This window comes from Pterocles gutturalis, unplaced genomic scaffold, assembly GCF_000699245.1.
Source record: "Pterocles gutturalis isolate BGI_N339 unplaced genomic scaffold, ASM69924v1 scaffold2955, whole genome shotgun sequence".
Classification (NCBI taxonomy): domain Eukaryota; kingdom Metazoa; phylum Chordata; class Aves; order Pterocliformes; family Pteroclidae; genus Pterocles; species Pterocles gutturalis.
This window is the reverse complement of record NW_010143193.1, coordinates 10,854-32,446: the sequence shown is the minus strand read 5'-3', so window position 1 is coordinate 32,446 and position 21,593 is coordinate 10,854. Positions and strand designations below refer to the sequence as shown.

The following is a 21,593-nucleotide window of genomic DNA, read 5'->3' as shown; positions in this document are numbered from 1 at the left end:
CCCTACAGGTAACCTCAGAAACAAAAAAAAACGTTCAATACATTCTTGATTCTGAGAATATAAGAATACAAATCTGATATTCCAGCATAATACTTCAGTATAAATTTATTTTGTAAATCTTGTGGCTCTTGGGGCTACTGCTGGCTCTACAGCAAATGTCAACCTGATCTGTCTATTTAACAGTTGTTAAACAGAAGAAAAGCCAGTAATTAAAAAAACTAAAATGTTATTAAAAAGCAAAGCACACAGGACCAACTGACTGGCTCTAAGAGCAAACCGAATTTGCGTAGCAAAGGAGGAGGCTCCTTGAGTATCCCACTGCACCAGGACAGGGGGAGGAGGTGAACGTGCTTTCAGGCAGCTGAAGATTGACCTGGAGATTCCATCCCAGCTTAACTTGTCAGCATGTAAAGGGTTAGTGCTCTACTTTCTAGATGTCCTACTTGAAATTTTATTTCTTATTTGAAAATAGACAAAAAGCATTAAGGTGTAACCTGGAGTCGCAGTGACCACAGCACGTATCACCAGCAGAAACGGGACTGCCCAGCCTCACCGCCTGTTAGACACTTTCCTGTAGCGAGCCCTTACAGGAGAATGGAGATATGCCTGTTGCCAACAAGAAACATTCACATCTGCAGGAACTATTCTAGGTCATTTTCTGTAGCTTTAAATAACCTCCTCCTGAGCTTCCTCCTGTCCCTTTCTGTTCTGTTTCCACCCAGGTCTTCTCTGCCGTGGCGGCTGATGCCTATCTAGCCAGACCAAACAATTCCCTTTGGGGCAGCTGGGCTGAGCTCTGCCCTTGTCTGGCACGCGTCCTCTCCCCAGGTCCTTTTCTGTTTTTATCTATACTCTGTTACTGGTTTTTTCATTCCCCCTTAACTGAAGTCCAATTTATACTTTGCTGCTGCTGTCCCTCCTACTATACACACATCCTAAATGTAAAAGCACTGGCAGTTCTGAATAAAAGCACCAATACTGCATGTGGATGTCCTTAACCTCTCATTTATTCTCAAAAATGTCTGAATTGTTTATAGTGAAACATGCCAAAAAAACCCTGGTTGAAAGTACAAATGCCGGCATGGAACGCCAAAGCCAGAAGAGGTAAATAGCCCCCAAATCGCAAGTAACTGAGAGTAACTTTGTAATGAGATGCTGAGCAGTCCTAATTTCTGTAAGAATAGCTTCTGACCCTAACTACAGTCAGATCATGCTTCTAAACCAGTTGGTTTCAGGTCCTAAAGAAAAACTAATTACATAAATAAGACACACACTGCAATACATGGAATTTGCCTATTTAGTAAAAAAAAAAGCAATTCAAGTAGATCAAAGGAAACAGAAAATAGGACTTTGCATTGCTGTGTGAGAGGACCATTTAAAGTAGCTGGCGTAAATGTAAAACGATTCTTACAGTAAATATAAATTAGTTCAGAAACTAGGAAAATACCCGGTCCTTGTATTTCTGAACGTCTTGGTTCCTTCCCCATTTCCCCTCAAGTTTTTAAGACTGGCTTTCAGACCAGATGTTTTGTCAAGACTTGTGATCTTGTTTTCAGCACAACTTCAGAGATTTCTGAGGTTACAAGTGCCATAGTTGAGATTAAAACGCAAAATGATGGTTTAGCAGACAAGAAAAATGTCTGCTTTTCCACTATTCTATATACAAATGTCACTGACTGTCACTGCGAGAGAAACCCACTGAATTAAGTGCTGCCACTCTGGGCTGTAGGTCTTTGCAACGGTGTAAATAACTTCCACCGTCACCGGGCACCAGCTGTTAACGAGGTTTAACACATCCAGCACTACTAATGGATTTGGTAGACAGAAAACAAGGCAACGCAGTATATTTAAAATACACAGCTACCAAATTACAGCCGGGGGGCTGCTGATTCTTAGTAACATGACTGGCAAGGACGACAGTAAACCTTCTTCAGGTGTAAAGGTACTTATGAGAAAATCAGCCTCGAGCCTTTTTCAAAGGATGTGTGTGTTCATGTTCGTATGTACAGACGCACACAGGTAACCTCGGCATCTGTTCAGAAACACGCTGGATCCTCCCGGTGAGCTGTGAGCATCAGAGGTTTGATTCTGTAACGCACTCAGCACGCTCAGCTCCTAACAAGGCTCACTAGGTATTGGGATCAGCCTGACTGACTCCACTGTACCCATTATTATTTTGATAAAATGACCTATTGACTCGCATACCACAATCGACATCCACACAGAAAAACTGAGTTAGGGATTACATCACAGACATGCTGAAGACCACAGGAAACAGAACATTTCAGCATCGGAGAACATCATTCCGAGATTACGCTCTGGGAATTATTAACATCTCTCTCTGCAGTCTTCTCATTACTCCGTGCCTTTTCACAGTACTTTCTCACAGCATATATTGCATGACAAACGGTATCTATGAACAAAAGAAGAGAAGATGCCTACACACCTTGATGTGATCCATCATAAGCTGTTTCTGGGCATACAGAAGAGAACAGTCTGGACACTTGAAAACAGACACCTTCTGGTTTTCAATGTGCTGATCAAAGTGGCGATAGAGCAAAGGTTGCAGAGTAAACACAGTGTCACACATAGAGCATTTATATATTACTCTAAAAACAGAAGTACAATAAACAACGTCAGTCATGTTGATGATCTGTTTGCAAGAATCATGATGTTAACTTTTTGCTCAGCAGAGATAAGATCTGACATGCGTAAGCAATCATTTTACACTGCCTGAAAAAAGTTAAAATTAAAATAATTCAAAACGTCCTTCAATTTTAAAATATGTGAGCAAGAGAAAGAACAGAAAAATAGAAAACAATCATTAAAAAGTGCAAACAAGAAGCCAGAAAACAAGAGCATATGGCAGTTACGTATATAACACCAACGTCTGCTTAGGATACTCTGAGAGTTACATGTCTTCAGTTTCTGAGCTCGCATTGTGACTAAACGACAACATCCCTGCTTCAGGCTGCAAAGGCAATATGTTTTAAGGGGGTGATTGATTCTGTCATCATGGGTAATATACTTCAAGATAAATTTATTTTTGGCGATGCATATGGCTTTGAACCTCCTGAATGCCAAGCCTGGACTCTGTTAATGCTCTGAAGCTGCAACTTCACAGGATGGCATTTCCCTCTTCTGCAGCTACGGGCCGTTAGGAATCCCCCTCTGGAGGCGATGCAGAGACCCCACCAGAACCACAGCTTCCTCTCTCAGACCATGTGCAGCTTCTGAAACGAGCAGCTACATCTCCCAGCCTGACAGGCAGCGTTCTACTCAAAATGGAAACACAAGCTATGTTTCAGTGGCTGTGTGACTGGTGAAGCAATGCATCTCCGAAAATAATCTCAAAAGTGCTTAAGAAATAGAAATACTAATTAACAGAGAACTAGGTAAGTACTGGGCACTGCAAGCATAGTCCCTGAAAATGAATATGATAGCCAAAATGCTGTATCACAAAATCCCAAGAACATTCTGAAACACCCTGAAAATGGCTGTATTTTCAGCAGATCCTTGCCAAGGGTCTGTCCAACAGAAAACCACAGGGAAAAAGGAAACAATCCTCTGATCTCAGTGCTGCTACAACTACTACATAACAACAGTTTGAAGCTTGTTTCATTTTGCTGATGATTTTATAATGAAAAACATAGTTTAACTTGCATGCTAGGTAATTATTTACTTGATACTTTGCTTGTTGTTTTTGCTTATCTGTATGTCTGACGGTATTAAGAATGATTTCCCTGGCAACTAAAGGTAAGTAACAAGGTTAGCCATTCAAACAGCAACCCTTTAATGGATCTGTTTACAAATAGTAGATAATTATATTATTTCAAAAGGATCACATTTTTTAACTTGGAAAATGAATGAAAGGAAATGACATGTGAAATAAAAGTAACAAAGAAATTTGCCTTAGATCACCAGATGAGAGAGAAATCTAATCCACTAGCCATCGGTAGAGGAGGTACTTCAGGAAAAGCTCAGCTAAAATAAAAGAAACCCAGCGCCAGGTGCTCGGTACAAGGGCAGGCGCTTCCTCTGTGAAAGCACTCTTCCTGATCCCGCCGTCAGATGCTGAACCTTCACACAAGTGTTCTGAGTCCTTTCTACATCCCTCTAAGCAATTGCCGTCACTAGCACACTGCTCGAGAGCTCTGAAGGTCACCCTGCGCTGTGCTGCGAGGTGACAAGAACAGGGACATTGCTTCAACGATGCAAACTGTTCACCGAGTTCAAATATGTGAAATACTGAAAAACAGCACACTTAACCATATTAACTGTGACAAATATTATTTTTGTGGTATGTCACGCGGTCCCAGTTTCTCACGCGTACGAAGATAAATTTACTATTTGCAGAGCGTCCTCTGATGACCTACGTACTACTGTACAGCCTTCTGTGGTGAGCCTTCTGCAGGGTTCGACACACTGCACAGGCACTCAGAGCGTACACCTGCCAGCTTCGCCTGGTGAGCACCGACCCCCTCCCCGTCCTCTCACCTCCCACAGAAGCTTCTCAAACATTACTCAAAACAAGTATTTCCGTTTCTCACATTATTACCGACCTGTACCCCTTCAGAATCCTAACTTGGATAATTCCTGTATGAAAGGTGTTAAAGAGCTTGCCAGAAATAGGAAATTCTTCTTGATATTAACTGGTAAGAAAGAAATCCCAGGTTCCTAAAATGCAGTCTCACCTCCTGGACCTCACACAAACATAAACCCACACGTCTTACTAACGGTATTAAATGAGATCGTACAAGACTGCTTCTGGGGAAAAAAGTCACTGGGTCAGCACCCCAGCAGGTCAGCTGAAATGAGCACCGACAGACAGACAGAGCACAGGAATCTTCTCCAGGCACCGTGCTATTACACACACGCTGTGGGGTGCACTGTTTAAGCTCCAAGGGGTAGAAAGAGCCAAAGAATTCACTGTGCAAGGGATCATTTCTGCAGCACACATCGCTACGGAGCATCTCAGTACTCTCCGCTGTCTTGGTCCCATCTCAGCAGAACAGGAGATCATTTAAAGCAGTGATTTTACTGTCACCCTCTTCACTCCAAGAAAAAAAACAGAATTTCCTCAAAAAAGTACTTGCTGCAGTTCTGTAGTGAATCTTATGATGTCACGAGCTGGTACTACACACATTCCCTAATCCTGGGGCACCAAACGTTCTCCTGCTGTCCCTTGCATCCTGTCTCCTGCAACAATGTCCTACATCTCCATCAGCGGCTTTGTCCAAAAAGCCCAGTTACAAACTAAGCAGACAAACAAGGCGAGGCACAAGACTGTCTCCAGCCCTGTCCCTGGCAGGGCGATTTCCACCCTTCTGGTTCACTGCTCGCGTACCACCGCTGGCATCCAGAATCCCAGCATTTTGGTCCCTGCTGCCGAGCAGCCGATCCCATGGCTAAGTGCTCAAGAGAGATGATTAAAATTACATTGTTCCAGGTTAGGAAGATGTAAATAGAGGCTGGCAGAATTAAAAATAATTCTCTGATTATTTCATGATGTATATTTCTATTAGAACCATATCCTGCAAATAAAAATTAGGCGAAATTATAAAACCTGCTTTATCATCTGTGGTGGAACTGGCCAGTGATCTCAGCTGGAATGAGTTCAGGTATGTAGTACATAAAGTTATCACTGCAGGATTACATAATTTAATTGAACAAACTATGATCTATGATATGCTTCAGATTCTCACTGTATCTGCAACAAGGAGCAGAAGACCACAGAACGGCTGCGGTCGGAAGGGAGCTGCTGAGGGCACCTAGTCCAGCCCTGCTCGGGGTCAGCCAGCACAGGCTGCCCAGGACCACGTCCCGGAGCCCGGTAGGTTCCCAACGTCTCCACAGCCTCTGGGCAACCTATTCCCATGTTGGACCACCCTCACAGCAAAAGAGTGAGTTCTGGTGTCCAGCTGGAAATTCGTGTGTCTCAGTTTGTGCCCACTGCCTCATCCTGGCTCATCTGCCGCAAAAAAATACGACATCTTTCTGAATTTATCACATATAAGAATTGTATTGTTCTGAAAACACTAAGAGCTGAACATACGTATCTTCTGTGTAAGCTAAAAGACTTCACTCTGTTTTCACAGAAGCGTATGAACTATTGGATAGAGATCCAAATTTCAGGCAGGTCTCTGGGAGGACTGTACCCAGCAGCACAAGTTGTGACTACACGCACTGTGAGTATTGCTGTCAGTCACATCAAAAGCACGATTTTCAATCCTAAACACACGCAACTGAGTATGCTGGCTTGTTTCACAATTGAAGTAGTCAGTCTTTAACATGCAACAGCTTAAAACCCTGTCCACGGCTCAAAGGCGGTGATGCTGAGTCAGGACGTAGTTCACCACCACTGCAATTCACCAAGACCCCTGAGCAAGGCGGGCAGTCCCGCTGCATCACACCGCCGCAGGGGTCACTGCTCCTGCCCCGCAGCGCACGCCAGAACAGGGAACGAGCACTTCTTCACTTCCCAAAAATCCAGCTAACAAATTCTCCTGTTATCTTCAAATAAACACAGATGTTATCTCACGGGAAAATACTTTCATATCACATGAAATCTGTTCAGTGTTTTGAGAACTTCTGCACCCAAGTGTGGTGCTTCTCATTCCCATTTTTTTCTCTAAAAGAAGGGTACTTGTGGGTACTTGCACTTTGTACCAATAGTACAGTCTATATCCATTCTCTGGCTTGATAAACAAGAATTTCTCCCAATATCTAAAAAGAGATCTGCCATGAAAATTATCTTAGTGTCAGTTTACTCAAAAAATAAAATCACATATAAGCTTTGGTTTCCCATAAAAACCATATAGCATCTTAGGTCTGCTACAGGAGAGAGCTTCACAAAGTTGAAAGACAAGACAGCCATCCATTTCCCTATATTGAAATAATCTCATTTCATCCTACTGAGAATCATTCCACATAAACTTCATTTTTTGTACACGAAATAGTTGACTGCATCTGTCTGGGAACAGCCATTTGTAGTGTAACTGTCAATCGCACGGTTCCCGTAACTGCCAGAGGCATGTGGCCACCTACCCGGCACACCCACTCCCCGCAAACAAAGCAGCGTGAATCAGTGCAGCGTCCCTGGGACCGGCCTGGCCTCAGCCCACAGACAGGACAGAAGCAAGAAATCCTGCCCAGCCACCTCGACGTGCTGACGCGCGGGGCCATGTTTTTGGCTGCGCCCCTGTGGTGCCCAGGGGAACCCAAGAAGCTGGGCTCCATGCCCACTCAGGGAACATCTGCCAACCTGGCAAGGTCTAAGACTCACAGTCAAGAGTCAGACACATTTTGTGGATTCAGTGAAGAAAAGCTGGGTGTCTTCTCCCTCCAGGCAGCTCAGGGGCCCTCACCACACTGCTCCAGCACTTAAGTGGCAGCTACAAGGAGGACGGAGGGTCTCTCTTCAGAAGGAGCCACATGGAGAAGACAAGAGGCAATGGGTATGAGTGGCATCAGGAGAGGTTTCATCTTGACACAAGAAAGGAATTTTCTACAGTGAGAACAATCATTCACTGTAACAACCTCTCCAGGGACGTGGTGGTGTCCCCATCGCTGGAGGTTTTCAAGATGCGGTTGGACAGGGTGCGGCATCATCTCATCTCAGCTCCCTTTCCCTCCAAAGGCTGGACCCGATGAGCATCCAAGGTCCCTTCCAACCTGGGCTGTTCTGTGAGTCTAATACAGAACATTACAGCAGTTAAACCAAAATCTGAGCAGAGTCAAAAACACCTGATGTCCATTTGACCAAGATATGGGAGAAACATCCTCAGAAACCAACTCATTTAAACAATAAACACATTTTCTTCTCAAATTGCTACCGAGTAGCAGAAATACATGTAGGTAATCCTCAGGAAAACCACCGGTCCTGAGAGCTTGAAACAGCCCTTTCCAAACGGTGAAGCAGCAGTCAATGGAAGCAGTCAGCGCAAGCACCTACGGATGCTTGGGAAATGGAAGCAGAGAACTCTGAACACTGGGAAGACTGGGAAGATCCTACTAGTCACCCTGCATGCATTTAAGGCAGCATCTCGATTAAAACTGGCAAATTTAAATAGAAGACCACTTCTTAAGAGGAGCACTCACCTATGAATTCTATGACTTATTACAATACGATAGTACTTCATAGAATTTTTAGTCTTTTTATAATCAAAATAAACTCATAAAAGAATACAATTATACGCACATCTATATGGAAAGAAAACTAATGCAAAATACTGAATTTACAAAGTTGACCAGTTCAGCGGATCCAAGGACAATTCGATAAATCTTCTGCACTTCTCATATGTGAAGTATCTTGCACAAATGCTGATCTTAATATTTCAGTTTTCTCTAATGAAAATTATGGGAATCTGAAACAAGTTTTAGAATAAATGTTGGTGTTCCAAAGCCTCTCACGAAGATCCCATCCTGAATTAGAACAAGGTCTCATTTGTCACTGGGTGGAAATGTCTTAGTTTGGTATCAGACACGGGAAGTTTGCTGCCATTTTGCTCTAATGTAGGTTTAAACACCCTAAAGAATAAATCTCCTGTTAATACATTAGAGGAGAAACAGTGATGAACCAAATTCTTCTGCAATCTGACTATTACATTACACGGTGCTTTGTTTCTCTCATCTGCCTTCTATTTTCCTGGGCGTGCGAGCTGTTAAAATGCACTAGTGTGCTCCGCACGCTCCAGACCAACAGCACGGAGTTAAACGCTCGAGTATTGACTCCCAACACTGCCCTCCCACCAACAGAGCAGACAGAGGACAGAAGGAACGGGTCTCAGCGAGCAGGCGTCAGGCTGAGACTGATGCGAGGTGAAGGGGGATGTTCACATGCAGCGGCACCTGCGGCTCCCGCCGGCTTCAGCAGGGGCCCTGAACCTTCAACATCTTCACAACGAAGACCCTGAGGCCGAGTCCCTGATTGTGCCCCCGTTCCCGTCTCCAGCAAGCCACTGTGTCTGTGCACAGCCTTCCCAGCTACAGAGCAGAGTCTGTCCTGCCTGACTCCAGAAACACAAGATGGTGTGCTGGACAAAAGCGAAGGCAAACAGCTCTGTTTTGATGTGGAGAGGCAAGGCTGGGAGAGGTTTAGAGGCTGGCACCTCTCACGTCCTAACACGCCACAACTGCTCTCCTTGAGACATGACCATCTCAGGGAAGCAAAAACCTAGCTCACCACTGCCAAAAGCTGCGGCTTCCATGAAGAAAAGCTATGAGACAGAAAGAGGAGAACAGATCCTGCAGGAAAAACATGTCCCGACAAACGGGCAGCTGCCTGACCAAAAGAGCGGGGCATCGCAGGCGGCTGTAGGCTGCAAAAACTGCCCGAGGTCAGCCCAGAGATGACAACTGCTGCTTCTGAAACCATCCCTCACAAGTACACATCCTGACCCCTGTGAACTGACGGCACTGAAAGAACCAATTTTCCAAATTCACCCAGATGACTATCTGTGAGCATGTAACACAGAAAAAAAAGTAAATCACCCTTCCCCACCTTCCCAACCAGATATTATGAAAATCCCTGCGTAAGCTCCAATGAGTCTTAGCAGTTCTTTTTGGAAACACATTATCTTAATTCACAGTAAAAACACAGATGACCTAAGCAGATTCAAAAATAAGGATGAGCAACACACTAGTTGCCAGTCTGAATAATTTCTGTAATTACTGCATCGCTTTCTTATAGCGCGCAGTGTTTAAAGAACTGCTATTGCTATGTTCATGGAAATTTAACCTTTGCTGAATAAATCACCAGCTAAAATCTCATGAAAACATTACACGAGCTCCACACATCACCAGCAGGACGACAAACTGTTGGTTGTACCGTATGCGACTGGTAAGATCACAAGCACAGGACAGAATGCAGTTTCACACGTTATTAAAATGCAGGCAAGTGCAGTAGAAGATTAATTTTGCTTACTTTGGTTCGCCTATCTTGACACCCGGGTGTTGCGTGTAGGCATGGGAGTGTGTGCTGGGAGCGGATTTAAATGCCATGGGACAGATAGGACACTTGTAAAAGACTTCACAGTGAGAACCTTGGATATGAGACTTGAGTGCCGCCACATCAGAGTACACAACATTGCAGTGCACGCAGCTGCAAGAGAGCGGAGAAGAGTCAGGTCAGCTGGGCCAAAGCAGCACTGAAAGAAATGGAATCAACACTGATTTTCAAGCAAGTGGAAGAGATAAACATATATACACAATCGGATAAAACTACGTTATTCTGTCAATTTAAACAACCCAGCGAGAATCAACAAAAACAGAGATTTGCACATTAGAAAGTAAGAAAAAATAAATTTCCCAAACTTAATTTGAAAATCTGAGAGATATGAAGTCAGAACATGTTTTTACGGCATTACAACAAAACAGGTAGAGGGTCGACAGAGGAGTATTCTATTGATTGTAAAAAGAATGCTTAAATCCTCTGCAAATTTGTAGAGAGATTTTACAAAAAGCATTTTTATCACATGCAGTGAATTGTATAAGGTGCGCCACAGCAATTTAGAAACTACCACCAAAAAGGGAAACCAGTAAGGAAAACATTTCTACCATTTCCCTTGTTTAGAGTTAACGAAGACACACTGGTAATGATTTTCTGCACATAATCAAATCAGCACTTGGATTTAAAAACAAACAAAAAAAAGAATAATTTAAACTGAGGACAACTAAACCGAATCTTTACAATCAGATCAATCTATCCAATTGGAATTCTGAAAATATTTTTCAAAAACATACTTCTGCTGTGTTGAAAATCTGTGACCTTTCCGCATCTATTCTAAAATGAAATGATTAAAAAATTGAATGTTAGTGCACAAGAACTTCTATACACAACAGTCCCTTTTAGTGCCACACATCTCCAGTACTAAATGTAAGTCCAAGAACAGACTGCAATAAGCAATTACAACAAATGAACAAATTTCTCATTGACCAGTATTTTGCAGTAAGATTAAAGTAATTTAAAAACAGAAGGCCTGTACCCTTCCAAAACTTTAATTTTGGCATGTATCATGGCAGTACGACTGTTGTCATGTAAAGGTCAAATCGTTTTTTGACCCTGTTTTAATGCCCCGACGATAGCAACAAAGCAGGAAAGAGTTACACACTGCATTCAGGAATCCCGTTTTTCTTTTAAAATGTATCACCTTTGAATTTTACAAAATGTCGTCCTTTCTTTTCTGAGCACCTGATCTACTACTATTAATCACGTTTATATTTATCTGGTCTCTGCTTACCAACGCATTTCCTAACATAAATGGTCCTTGTCTTTTTGGGGTCTGCTAAAATCTTCTCTGCTTATACAGAGATGCACATTTCTTCATGGCGACACAAAGCACGATCCTCCCCTGGACAGGTCCACTCCTCAGATGTCTCCAGAGGAGAGCAGGGTTGCATCTCTCTCCTCCGGTCCCATCCTCTCTGGACCTTATTCTCCAGTGATGCATCATCATAAACGATCCTCAGCATCCCCCACTCTGTATTGAACAGTTCTTAAGGCTGAAATTCTCAGCTGAGCTAGTTCAGACAGCTCTGATCGCTGAAACCAAACTGACCTCGCTGGCAGAGGGAAAGGCAGGACCAGGTACGCTGTTCCTCCAGCAAACGCACCGTGGCGACAGGAAGGTGCTGACATGAACGTTCCCAGGTACTGCTTTTCTCTGCCCAGGTATTTTTGTTTAGTCTCACCATTGACAGAAATTCTGACTCAGTGTGACACGAGGTGTTTACGATATATCTTGGAAAGTTTAGTATTTTAGTTCGGGTTCACAGTGAAGGGTTTTTGAGTCTTCTGGTGTTACTGGTGCAGGCCAGGAGCCCTTGAAGACGATTCCGTGTACAAAGAGACACAGACTAGAGGGAAGGAAGGTAGAGCGGAGGCAGCAGGTGTCAGCAATGCAGGACCAGACAGACTGCTGCCTGGGGGAAAAGAATAAAAGAGAAGAGCCCAAAGAAACACCAGGAGCTGAGCGTGGTGTCAGACTGCCACAGCAGCTGGCCTGATGCCATTCAGATGTGTTCTTCCCTGGGCAGGAGATCTCACAGACATCCCAGAAAACGAGCTCGCGGCACCTTGAGGGGGAGGAAGCTGCCTTCCGGTGAGACTTCAAATCCCCCTTCTCCTGTCAGACAGGATGAAGGGGAAGTGCTTCAGGAGTGCCGAGCAAAGCTCAGCTGTACAGGCTGCTCTTCAGATCTCTTGCTGTCTGCCTCCCTTCAGTTAAGAGTAAAATTCTAAGATAAAACAATTTTTCAAGCCTTTCAAAACTTAACATTTCCACGAAATGCCCCTGGTCCCCACTTTCTCAGTGAGCTGCCATTACAGGGAAACATGAGAATAAAAGGGAAACTGAAAAGTAACAGAGACCCACAACATCAGGCTGTTTTAGTGAGAAAGGTCATTTTCAAGTGATGAAAGCTGAGGAATCTTGACTTCCCACAGAAAAGAGAGCAACCAGACAGGTGCTGTATGCCCATCAGCATCCCAGTAATACATTCTGGCAGTAAATACTGAAAACGACATTTCTACCAGAGAGCACAAACAAAAATCCAACGTTTTGACAAACTCAAAAGGTTCTTTTAAGAACCTGAAATTCAGAAAACACATCTGGATTCTCTAGCCCTTATAAACTGTGAAGTCCTGAATCTGACATTTTATAGGTGGATGAGATCAGCTAATATTCTGATTTAACAGCACACAAAAGCGGATGCCCAGGACACAGCAGAACCCTAATGTGGCATTTATTCCAAAATGTGCAGCACTAACAGCATTGCTGCCAGGACAACCTTGAACCCATGAAGCTGTATTCTAGAAGCAATGCTATGAAAATGGAAAATTACTTTTAAAAGCATAAAGTATACATAAATTGACAAGAGAAGTAATTGTTATACTGACCGAAACCCAACTCTCCGGGTATAATGCAGGCAGTTCTTAGTGACATGAGTCTGGAAGTGGACAGATCTGCAGATTGCTCCACATTCGGGACACGTGTATGGAGATTTATGCTGATGAATTCTCTGGTGTGATGCAAAGCTGCACTGGTTAGGAAGCAGCATCTGGCAGATATTGCATGTCTTCTAAACGATAAACCAAAATAGATGAAACAAAAGGTTTGGTTCAGCTCTACACAAGGTCTGTGTCAATCACTGCAATACATCAAACAGAAGGTTACGCGTCTGACCATGGGAGTACACGTTGGCGTACATCAGTTTTCCTCGGGGCCCTCACAGGATCGCCTCAATCATGCAAGGGGCCTGGGTACCATGTCAGAACCAGCCCTCACAGTTACACCTCACTGCGCCACGTAAAGGAAAAAACCCAAACCCACCAAATACACTGCTTTCACTCTGTTTGATCCTTGCTCCTGGTGTGCAGAAAGTGCACCGATAATTTCAAAACACGTTTCTCAGGCTAGAATACATCATCTGCATAACAATATATTGTGCATCTGAGTAAGAACTAGAGATTATAAAATATTTACAAAGCTTTTCTTTGCAGTGCAATCTTTCTAACCTGCAGAAGTAACTCACTAATTAGTTTCTTGTATTTCGTTAGACAAAAATAATTTTAAAAAATCTTCAACTACACGCCAAATCAGAAACACAGAAATTCTTTGGGTGCTTTGTGCCATTTCTGGGATGAAATGCAACTGACACAACCCAGCTGCAAACAGGCATCCCTCTGGCTCACAGCTGCCTTCCATCACTGGAGGGCACAAAGAGCCAAACCATAACAGCATTCCAGAAAACGTTCCATTTATAATAATACATCTCTAAAGTCTCCGAGCAGATAGCTGACATCCTGCACGGAGCTGTGCTTCTGCTTAACTTGGATCACGGAAGCTGCTTCCCTGACTTCAGCGGAAACACTCAAGGTCTCAAAGTCCAGCACAAATAAAGTCCTTGCGGAACAGGACTCTCACTCATTTCATGAGACTTTGATTTGTAATGCCTTTCACATTATTATCATTATTATTTCTTATGACTTGGGACTTAGGAATCTCAGCAGTGACTTACGAAAATTTAAAAACAAAACCAAGACTCTCAGGACACGGGTATATTTCTGACATGAGACTGCGCATTTTGAGAGACGTTATGTGTCTTGCAGAGGTAGTGATGTGTACATTTTGCAAGAATACAGCATAAAACAAGATTTCCAGAGCTGCATTATAGATCATTTACTAACCTATGTATGAGGAAATCCTGAAATAAGCAGGAAATAATCCCCTTCCTCACGGTAGAGTAGTTTAATACTAAAAGACTGGTGTTCCACAAAAAGTCACCGCCTTCTTCCAATTCAGGGAACTCCCGTTTTGAATCTCTTAAAAAACAGTAAGATCCAGATCATGCAATAGCAGAATCAAAGTTACCATTGTGGAAGAAATAGTACAGTGTTGCAAAGAGCTTTCAAAGGAGTCTGACTTACGAGCCCTGGCAACTATGCCAGTAAAAAACTGATTTGTTCCCATTTAATCAACAGGAGACAGACACTAATGCCAAAGACAGAAGGAAAAAGCCTTTAGAGTCACTGCAAAAAAAGGATTTTTTTTTTTCAAAACAGAACACTGTTTAATATCAAGGTCTAAAGTAACTTCTTAACGGCCTTAGCATTTTCACAATATTACTGATATTAGAAGAACAAGTTTATTTTGTATTACAATCTGTACACTCCATTTTTATTCTTTTTCTAAAATAGCTTAATTTAAATGCTTTTTTTTTTTTTTTGGAGGGGGAGCACATGCAAATACTTTGATTCTTTTTTTAAAAACAGTAATTTTAAGTAGAAATGTTATCATGAGACATTTCGGATCAGACACTTGGGAGCAGGAAGTGTATTTTTATATGGTTCACTTTAACGTTTACTTTGTGAACACGGTGGCCTGATGTTTGAACAGTCTCCATTCAAACACAGCTCTCCAACAACCTGACGACAGCAAACTGGCAAAATGGAAAACGTTAAAATAGAGGCAGCTAAGCAAAGAGAAGGTACCATTGCTCAAATCCAGGTTCACTATCAGCACCACTGCCAGCCCAAAAGACCAGCAGGCAGCGCGGATACGTTTACCCCCTCGCAGGTGGCTTTGCCCGAGGTCAACTATCTGTGGGGTCTGAACTACCACCTGGAGTCGAGTCCTCGTGACACAGCGAGTCTGAAATTGTGTTCAGACACATCAACATTCCCTTTGAAATGCCAAATCTCTGTCCTCAACTGACCAAGCTGCTACGGCCAGAACCCCCGACTCATGCCCTCCGGCGCTGAGCAAGTCTGGGACATTCACCTCGCCTTCAGCTCGGGCTGAAAATCCTGACTGGCCATCGCTCTGCTTAAACCACGCCTGCCACTTCCACCTGGCTTCCCTGCCGTTCCTAGATCTCGTCTTTGCCATTCGTGTATTCATCAGCAATATAATACTGGAGAACCTGGAGTATTATTTGATTACGTAAGAACCCAGCAAAACAGAACTTCTTACTCCAACCACAGAAACGTGGGGTTTCCACCATCCCTCCAAAGCACTACGAAAGGACAGGGGGATGCCGTGCCACACCGCAGCCAGACAACGCTCCAACTCCGGCGACGCCTGTCTCCCTGCACGGCTCATCTTAACGCCAGGAACTCAGACTGACACAAAACGCCCATAAAGGCACTTGCTAAGGTCGCCAGTTTGCTGTTTTGATCAGTACAGTAAAATGTTTATTTGGAACTGGTTACAGAACCTCCTGTGAAATTCTGAAATGCAGCATGTTCGCTTACCATGTTATTTTGGGCTTAAGGTGCCGTTAACTTCCAGTTCTCTCATACCAACCCATACCAAAATAAAAAACTGTTTGTGAAAATCATCACCTGCCTGCATTTTAAGTCAACATTTCAGAAAAAAAGGGTTAGAAGAAAGAATGGTGGAAATGGTAAATAAGATACACAAGAACTATGAGCGCGAAGGGCAATGCGCTGCGTCGTTTCCATGGGTGCTATACACTTGTATCTGTACCTAAGACCAGCATTAACATTAATTAGCCCAGGTTTGCTACTTTTTTTTTTCCACCAGTAAGCAGATGAGGGTTTCATTCATCCAGGAAACCTTTCAGTGAGTGGTCCCATTCCCTTTAACAGGAATATTAATGGCAGTAAAATCTTTCAGAAAGGTGACAACTTAGAAGAATAAGTAACAGCTACTTATGGCTTAGACCCACTGAAAACACAAAACAGTACAATTTCCATTTCAAGAGCAGTTCGGTGGGCACTAGAAAGAATGGTAAGCTGCAATAACAACTTTTTTCCTATTATTTGTTTGCAAAATCCAAATTCTTATTTTTATTCTTCCTTCCTTCCAAAGTTAAAGTATCAATTTCATCTAGCTTTCCTGTCCCCCTCCCCCAGAATAACATCAGTTTTACAACAAAAAGCCAGAGCCAAGCACAGAGAGGGAAAACACAAGTCAGAGTATTTCTCGTCCATGCTTTTCAAGGGGTAACATGTAATGAAAAAGTACCAAAATGTTTATTAACAAATGCCTCTACAGAGTAAACACTACACTTGCAGCAATCCTTGGGACAAAAAATGGAGAAAAAGATAAGAAAAAGAAAGCAGGACGTACTGGTCTCACTAAAGCAACTGCTCAGTTAAACCGTTTCCAGGCTGGGCACTTCAGGATAGCTACAACTACAGTATTTTATAAAATGTAATATAAAAAACCAGCACAGAACTGAAAGCTGCTGCTTGACATATGAAAAGGACTAAGAAAAATATTTCATTTTTAAGAGGATATTTCAACAAAGAGTATTTAAAACTACGTTTAACAAGAGTGTTCTTTTAAAATGGAACAACATGAAAATAGCTGCTTTTCCTCCAGCGCTTTGCAGCGACAAGGCTTTTTTTTAAAAAACCAACCCCCTCAACAACCTGGAAATCCATGGCCTAGCAAGCAGGGATTTAGGCCTCGTTCACACATGGAGAGCAAGTTTCCATCAGGAGACACAGACCATGCCGAGGCAGCAGGCAGCGCCGAGCCCTCCTCCCTGAGCAGCAGCATCCGCGTGCCCACGCTCATCCTTCCACCTGGCCGCAGGGACACTGCCATCCTGGGGTGATCCCGGCTGCCCTCCCGCAGTCAACCACCAGGACCAATGGCATCTGACAGGACACACAACAGGGTAACAGTGCCAGGCAGAGGGAGCGGCAAAGGGTTTATCTACCTGCCCACACACAACAAAGGCCCCACAGAAAGCGAGGACATCCCTTTTTTTAATCGTTGTTCTCTATTGTTTTCGTTTTATCCTCACCTCGTCCTCCCAACCTGTTCTCCGTGTATTTGTCTGTCTCTCATTCACTCGCTTTATCTTGGTGCCTTCTTGTGATTTTTTAGTATCGGGAACAAGAGGGTTCTCACAAGGACTACGGGATCTTACCCTACCAAAGGATAACTAACGGGCCTATTGTGGAAAAAAAGATAACTCTAACGCCAACATGCACCAGCAAATGAAGCAGCTAAACAACAACTACTGAGTGTCAGCTCGAGAGCTGGTGCGGAACATTCTCAGGGTCAGGCACCGGGTAATGCTCACAACCGCAGCAAGACCTCAGGACGGAACGCACTCTGCTGACTTCGTTCTGACCAACAGCTCAAACAAACTCCCTTCAGGCAGGCACATCTGCAGCAGCTTAAACAGGACCTGACTCAAGTGGCACTCCACCATGCACCCAGGCAGCTTCAGCCCATGGCTGCTCGACAGTTAGTAAAGCAGGAGCAGAGGCAGAGCCACACGATCCACACAGCAAAGAGCATTTCCACACTCCAACCGCTCCACATCGCCCTCTGCACCGCGGGCGCAGCGGAGCTGTTCCACGGCCACAGAACAGGTCCTGAGTTTAGGAATTAGATTCTGACAGCAACATGTCTGTGCTGCTATGGCTAGTGCGTTCTTTCCTAACTGCAGGAGTTAAAAACCTTTATCCTGCGTATTGTGGTGCGATTCCCAGGAATATTTCTTGATCAGCCTGAGCACGTTTGCAGGTTTTCAGCTTCCCACGTAGCAAGAAGCTGCAACACCAAGCTCAGCTTAACGCTTAGAAACACACCAGAATCCCTTTTAATTGGCACGCCCCAACACAAATCCAACCGTATCGTTTAATTAACGATCTTAACTCTCACAGGATTATAAAATACATCGCACACTGATTAATATTCACTTTTATTGAATGACGTGTTTCTTTCAGATTACGCCATGTACATTAGTGAAGAATTTTTAAATGGTTTGTAAGTTTAACTCATTAGCAATCATAGGAGGAAAGGAAAACCAACATAAATAAACAAATGGTCACACAGCAAGAAATGCATGCACCACTTTTCACTTCCGTGTAAGAAATACCTGAAGAGAACAGCATGCATATCCTCTCAATAATCAGTGTGCCATTTATTCATTGCCTAGAGTCCCTGCAGATGAGAGGAATGCCTGGATCACTGACGGTGCTACAGGAAAATCATAAAAACTGAAGGCAAATGAAGAATCAACCACTTAAAACTATCACTCAGAGTGAACAGGCGGGCTGTTAATGAGGGTGCCAATTAAGTGGATTCCACAGGATACTCAAATTCCAAAGCACAGAAAGAATAATTAAAAACTGTTAGTAAAGACCATTGTTAATTCCAGTATTATCATGTTCGGATGTAAGAAAGCTAATGTTATATTTTAGTAAAAATACACAGTGCAAATTTCAGACTTTGGGGCCTAAAAAAAATCTAAGAAAACTTATTATTTAAAAAATGTGGACATTCACTACCTGCTTGCAAGATTTTTTTGTGGTTTTCATTTATACTTTTAATCATGGAGGTTCCGATAATTAACAGCTAAATGAAAGTAAAAACACATCCAAAGTCTCCTAGGCTTAGAGATGAAACATTGGAATTTAAACATATGATACTCTACTTGTCCACTTGTGTCTGCAGCCTGCTGGAAGTGAGTTGCAAGAGATGTCTCATCTTGGAAAACTTCATTACACTCCAAACACTTTAGACTATGTCTACAGAGTTTTGACGGATCTTCGTCTAGTGGCATAGCTGGAACGACGGGTGTGCTTGCTGGGGCCGAGATGACTGTCCCCGTTATGCCAGACTGTATCTTTGTTACCGCGTGCGTGCCAGCTCCCGCAGGGCTCTGAAGCATGGATGCAGCAGTATTGCTTGAAGGAGACGCTATCATTTGATCTGCTGGGACTGGTTTTAAAATCAGGTGTGAACACTGCATTACAACTCCTTTTTCCTTGTGTCCACGAGCGTGGGAAAGAAGACTGCATTTATTGTAGAAAACTAAGTTCTTTGTGCAGTGATTACACGTCACTTCGATTCGCACGCTCCTCCTGTCGTAATGCTGGGTCAGGCTCTTCTCGAGAGCAAACGAGTCACCGCACTCCAAACACTTGTAACCTCGCGTCGGTAACATTATTCCGGCGTTGGCAGGGGGACTGAGGTTTGGGATGTAAACTGGTACAGGATTGACACTACTTAGCACCTTATTGAACGCTTCCACTACGGAACTTTGTAGAGATGAAACCACCTGGACCCGAGACACTTTTTTAGAAGGCTGCGAGGCTGCTGCAGAGATTATTGCCTGCTTTATTTGTTGCTGAGGTTTCGTTAGCACTTGGCGGAGTTCGGAGGTGGTTTGAGCACCTTGAGGCAGAAGATTAAGGTTGGCAAGATGGACTGTCTTTGGCACAAGTTTAGCACTGGCGAGGCTCGATGCTGGCACCACAACAGTCTGCTGCTGTATGGCGTTGGCAGCTTTGATAATGGCGCTGCTGGCGCTCTGCACCGAAGCAGCAGAGATCACCGTGGCTTTCACTGTGGTATTGTTAGCGAGCTTCAGATTAATAACTTGTGAACCCGCTGTTTTAACTGCTGAGACAGGGAGAAAGGCAGTAGCCACAGGTTTGATAGTGACCTGCTTTGGTGCGAGTTCTGCAGATGCAACTGCATTGGTGACAACCGTGGACTGGAGAGGGGCTCTAGGAGGAGAGGAGAGAACAGCAGCAGAAGCTGGTGAGGACAGGAGAGATGTCACGGAGGTCACCATGGAAGCAGTCTGCTCCGCCTTTTTCCCAGAGTCCAAATCAACTTCTGGCAACACTCTAGTAACAGTTCTCTTGATCTCCCCAGAAGAAGTCTTGATGGTTTTAATGCGAACTTTAGGAATTGCTGGTGTTGACCCTGCAGGAGAAGACGGAGACCCTTTGCTACTGCTTTCACTCGACACACTTCTGGGACTATCAGGTGGCTTGACAGATGGCTTTTTAGCACCATCAATGAGACTCTGAGATTCAGGTGACTTTTCAACAGCCCGGGGACTTTCACTCGTCTCTTTTGGTAATGGAGAAGATTCCCCTGAATTAGGCTGTAAATCTTTACTGGTATCTGTAGCTGCCTTTTTAGCACTCAGTGCTGCAATTGCAGCAATGCACGAAGAAAGCTTTGCCGATGACTTTGCTTTGGACTGTGAAATGCTGGTAAGGTTTGTTTCATTTTTTTCAGTACTCAGTTTTCCATCAAGTACCCTGCTGTCAAGAAGCTTCTCAGAATTGTCTTTCAGCAATTTGTCCTCTGTTTTTCGAGCTTTAAAAGGCTCATAGACACTTGAATTCATAGAGTTTGTCTCTGTCTCTCGTTTAGCAACTTTATTTTTATCTATACTACTTGAAACCGGGATTGCAGATTTAATCAAGTTCTCCCCTCCAAGTGCCTTTTTTTTCCTGCTGAGATACAGATCCTGCCAAGACGTTTGCTCTGAAATTTGCACGCATCTCCTCTTTATCCGGAGGGTCATCCACCTCAATTTTCTCATCATCATCAAATTCTTCAGCACTTGATATTGGGCTAAACTGGTTGAAAGCTGAATCCTTCAGTGTAGCCTCAGAAGCTGACCCGTCATCTTTAAGTGACTTCCCTTCATCTTTGCTGTAACTATCAAGAGCTGACGACGTTAGAAAGCCGTTGTGCAAGCCATTGCCTGTGGAATGGTGGCCATCCTTGTCCACTCCTTCAGAAGAATCGATAGTACGCACATTTTTCACAATGACACTCACACCAACGTCAGATGATGATGGGGCATGAGAATCTTCATCTGTGTGGGCATTTTGTTTTATGTGACTTTCATGGTCATCGTGTCCAGATTCAATAGCTGCTTTCGGATCAACCATGTCTGGTATGTCAAAGGCTGCGAGAAGGTCATCAAAATCCGGGGTCTTCATATCCCCCATGGTCATGTATTTGATTGTAAGGAAATCTGTAAAATAAGCAGAAAGTCATCACCTCAGCATTTCAAGCTCTAATAGCACAGGCTTACACAAAATAAGCATATGTTCACATATGCCACGCAAAGAGGTGTTCTTTCACTTCTGAAGCAGTGTTTTCAGAAACTGCACATAGTGTTCCCGTGCAAGTGCACTGTCAAATGATTACACCAAGAGCCACAGTAATCCATCAGCCTCACAGACTGTACCCTAGTCATTTCATTCTAGGCACAAATTTCTCTCCAGCGACTTTCTTCCTGTCCCCTCTCCTACCCTCCCTCCTGCCCTCTCCCACACAGACACTCCGGTA

At 43.6% G+C, this 21,593-nt stretch overlaps 1 protein-coding gene across 1 annotated transcript in view; it reads right to left on the bottom strand.

Moving 5' to 3' along the window:
* LOC104469897 (zinc finger protein 532-like) overlaps positions 1–21,273 on the bottom strand; it is a gene marked incomplete at its 3' end in the record, with an annotated part of 22,675 nt that extends 1,402 nt beyond the window's left edge. The window contains 5 exon segments of the mRNA XM_010084632.1: positions 2,447–2,609; positions 9,926–10,102; positions 12,899–13,080; positions 18,925–20,743; positions 20,745–21,273. Coding sequence (XP_010082934.1) covers positions 2,447–2,609; positions 9,926–10,102; positions 12,899–13,080; positions 18,925–20,743; positions 20,745–21,256 — 2,853 coding nt within the window.
* Positions 21,274–21,593: the final 320 nt, after the last annotated feature.